Raw genomic sequence first — 4,122 nt, 5'->3', positions numbered from 1 at the left:
CAGGATTTTCCCAATTTTCCCCAATTTTTCCCACATAACTCCACCTTTCCCAGACCCAGGCCTGCACACAGATCCCCACAGGATTTTCCCCAATTTTTCCCACATAACTCCACCTTTCCCAGACCCAGACCTGCACGCGGATCCCCGCAGGATTTTCCCAATTTTCCCCAATTTTTCCCACATAACTCCACCTTTCCCAGACCCAGGCCTGCACACAGATCCCCACAGGATTTTCCCCAATTTTTCCCACATAACTCCACCTTTCCCAGACCCAGACCTGCACACAGATCCCCACAGGATTTTCCCCAATTTTTCCCACATAACTCCACCTTTCCCAGACCCAGGCCTGCAGACGGATCCCCGCAGGATCTCCCCGTTTCCCCTCACCTTGCACTGCTCGGCCTCGGTCCGCAGCACCTCGGTGGAGGCCGAGCCCTCGCGCAGGAAGAGCCCCAGCGTGTCCTTCTCCAGGCACATGTCCCGGATGGCCCGCGCCGTCTTCCCGGTCTCCTTCCGGGAGTGCACGAACACCAGCACCTGCGGGACGGGAGCGGGGAAAACCACCACCTTTCCCAGACCCAGGCCTGCACACAGATCCCCACAGGATTTTCCCAATTTTCCCCAATTTTTCCCACATAACTCCACCTTTCCCAGACCCAGGCCTGCACACAGATCCCCACAGGATTTTTCCAATTTTCCCCCACATAACTCCACCTTTCCCAGACCCAGGCCTGCACACAGATCCCCACAGGACTTTCCCAATTTTCCCCAATTTCCCCACATAACTCCACCTTTCCCAGACCCAGGCCTGCACACAGATCCCCACAGGAATTTCCCCAATTTTCCCACATAACTCTACGTTTCCCAGACCCAGGCCTGCACACGGATCCCCACAGGACTTTCCCAATTTTCCCCAATTTCCCCACATAACTCCACCTTTCCCAGACCCAGGCCTGCACACAGATCCCCACAGGATTTTTCCCGAATTCCCCCACATAACTCCACCTTTCCCAGACCCAGGCCTGCACACAGATCCCCGCAGGATTTTTCCCGAATTCCCCCACATAACTCCACCTTTCCCAGACCCAGGCCTGCACACAGATCCCCACAGGATTTTCCCCAATTTTTCCCACATAACTCCACCTTTCCCAGACCCAGGCCTGCACACAGATCCCCGCAGGATTTTTCCCGAATTCCCCCACATAACTCCACCTTTCCCAGACCCAGGCCTGCACACAGATCCCCACAGGATTTTCCCCAATTTTTCCCCCATAACTCCACCTTTCCCAGACCCAGGCCTGCACACAGATCCCCGCAGGATTTTTCCCGAATTCCCCCACATAACTCCACCTTTCCCAGACCCAGGCCTGCACACAGATCCCCACAGGATTTTCCCCAATTTTTCCCCCATAACTCCACCTTTCCCAGACCCAGGCCTGCACACAGATCCCCGCAGGATTTTTCCCGAATTCCCCCACATAACTCCACCTTTCCCAGACCCAGGCCTGCACACAGATCCCCACAGGATTTTCCCCAATTTTTCCCCCATAACTCCACCTTTCCCAGACCCAGGCCTGCACACAGATCCCCGCAGGATTTTTCCCGAATTCCCCCACATAACTCCACCTTTCCCAGACCCAGGCCTGCACACAGATCCCCACAGGATTTTCCCCAATTTTTCCCCCATAACTCCACCTTTCCCAGACCCAGGCCTGCACACAGATCCCCGCAGGATTTTTCCCGAATTCCCCCACATAACTCCACCTTTCCCAGACCCAGGCCTGCACACAGATCCCCACAGGATTTTCCCCAATTTTTCCCCCATAACTCCACCTTTCCCAGACCCAGGCCTGCACACAGATCCCCGCAGGATTTTTCCCGAATTCCCCCACATAACTCCACCTTTCCCAGACCCAGGCCTGCACACAGATCCCCACAGGATTTTCCCCAATTTTTCCCCCATAACTCCACCTTTCCCAGACCCAGGCCTGCACACAGATCCCCGCAGGATTTTTCCCGAATTCCCCCACATAACTCCACCTTTCCCAGACCCAGGCCTGCACACAGATCCCCACAGGATTTTCCCCAATTTTTCCCCCATAACTCCACCTTTCCCAGACCCAGGCCTGCACACAGATCCCCGCAGGATTTTTCCCGAATTCCCCCACATAACTCCACCTTTCCCAGACCCAGGCCTGCACACAGATCCCCACAGGATTTTCCCCAATTTGAATTCCCTCATCCTAAAGGAGAATTCCCAATGAATCGGGGCTGGAGAAGAGGAAAACCTGAGCGAAAAGATCTGGGATTAATCCAGGTGGAATTAATCCAGTAATTCCCTCATCCTAAAGGAGAATTCCCAATGAATCAGAGCTGGAGAAGAGGGAAAAGTGCAGGAAAAGATCTGGGATTAACCCAGGAATTCCCTCATCCTAAAGGAGAATTCCCAATGAATCGGGACTGGAAAAGAGGGAAACCTGAGGGAAAAGATCTGGGATTAATCCAGGAATTCCCTCATCCTAAAGGAGAATTCCCAATGAATCGGGGCTGGAGAAGAGGGAAACCTGAGCGAAAAGATCTGGGATTAATCCAGGTGGAATTAATCCAGGAATTCCCTCATCCTAAAGGAGAATTCCCAATGAATCGGGGCTGGAGAAGAGGGAAACCTGAGCGAAAAGATCTGGGATTAATCCAGGTGGAATTAATCCAGGAATTCCCTCATCCTAAAGGAGAATTCCCAATGAATCGGGGCTGGAGAAGAGGGAAAAGTCATTTTTTGTCCTCTGAGATTCCATGGAAAACAAGGAATGAACCTGCTCCTGGTGGGCAGGGCGGGAAAAGATCTGAGATTAATCCCAGAATTCCCTCATCCTAAAGGAGAATTCCCAACGAATCAGGGCTGGAAAAGAGGGAAACCTGAGGGAAAAGATCTGGGATTAATCCAGGAATTCCCTCATCCTAAAGGAGAATTCCCAATGAATCGGGGCTGGAAAAGAGGGAAAACTGCGGGAAAAGCTCTGGGATTAACCCAGGTGTGGATAAACACAGGAATTCCCTCATCCTAAAGGAGAATTCCCAATGAATCGGGGCTGGAAAAGATGGAAAATTGCGGGAAAAGCTCTGGGATTAACCCCAGTGCAGACACAAAAATCCCCTCATCCCAAAAGGAGAATTCCCAATTCATCAGGGGAAAATAAAAAACAGGGAAAAAAAAAACAGGGAAAAAAAAGAGGAAAAACTTATTTTCCATCCACAAACAACCCAAACCCTGCCTGGAATTTCTCTGGAGCATCCGGAGCTCAAAATGGGGGGGTGGGGGAAAGAGGGAAAATCCCAGATTTTTTCCAGGATTAAGGGAAAAGGAAGGTCGGGAACGCCGCCTCCCACCTGGTTCTTGCCGGCGTGCTCCATGATTTTCTCGTAGACGATCTCGTTCATGATCTGGAAGCGCTTGATGGCTTTTTTCTCCGTGATTCCCACGTAGGTCTGCTCCAGGGGCACGGGCCGGAAACTGGGAGAGGGCAAAAGATGCTGGAAAAAAAATGGAATGAGGAATGAGCGGAGAAATCTCCAGAAAAAAAAAAAAAAACAAAACCAAGCTGGAAAGTCACATCCTGGGGCGTTTTTTTTTTTTTTGGGAACAGTTGGAATTCCTCTGCGGTTTTCCGGGAGTTCTGGTGGTTCCGGGCTTTGCTGGGATTTGTGGAATTTCCAGGGGTATTCAGGGAGGAAAAAGGGAATTTTGGGAAGCAGCAGCAGCCTGGTTTGGGGTTTTTTTCCAGCAGGGCTTAGTCCAAGGTTTTTTTTTTTTTTTTTGGGGATCTGAGATCCCAAAATAATTCATTAATCAGGGCTGGAAAAGAGGGAAAATTCTTTTTGCGTTGTGGTCACCAATTCCAAGGAAAACCCAAACCCCCAAAGGCCAACGCGGTGCTGAGTACGGGAAAGGATCCGGGATTTCTCCAGGTGCGGACCCAGAAATTCCCTGATCCCAAAAGGACAATTCCCAACCAGCCAGGGCGGGAAAAGAGGGAAAAACCGCGCGTTCCGTCCCCTGGGATTCCATGGAAAACCCAAACGCTCAAAACCCGACCCCGAAGATCAATAAAGGCGGGGATGGAC

At 51.5% G+C, this 4,122-nt stretch overlaps 1 protein-coding gene across 1 annotated transcript in view; it reads right to left on the bottom strand.

The window, feature by feature from the left end:
* The window catches only part of SNRNP200 (small nuclear ribonucleoprotein U5 subunit 200), a gene marked incomplete at its 5' end in the record, with an annotated part of 78,572 nt that overhangs the window by 47,276 nt on the left and 27,174 nt on the right, over positions 1–4,122 (bottom strand). The window contains 2 exon segments of the mRNA XM_017739196.1: positions 388–537; positions 3,388–3,511. Of these exon segments, the coding sequence (XP_017594685.1) occupies positions 388–537; positions 3,388–3,511 (274 nt within the window).

The sequence above is a fragment of the Corvus brachyrhynchos genome, unplaced genomic scaffold (assembly GCF_000691975.1).
Source record: "Corvus brachyrhynchos isolate BGI_N302 unplaced genomic scaffold, ASM69197v1 scaffold617, whole genome shotgun sequence".
NCBI lineage: Eukaryota > Metazoa > Chordata > Aves > Passeriformes > Corvidae > Corvus > Corvus brachyrhynchos.
Note: the sequence above shows the minus strand (reverse complement) of the source record. Positions and strands in the feature narration are given on the sequence as shown.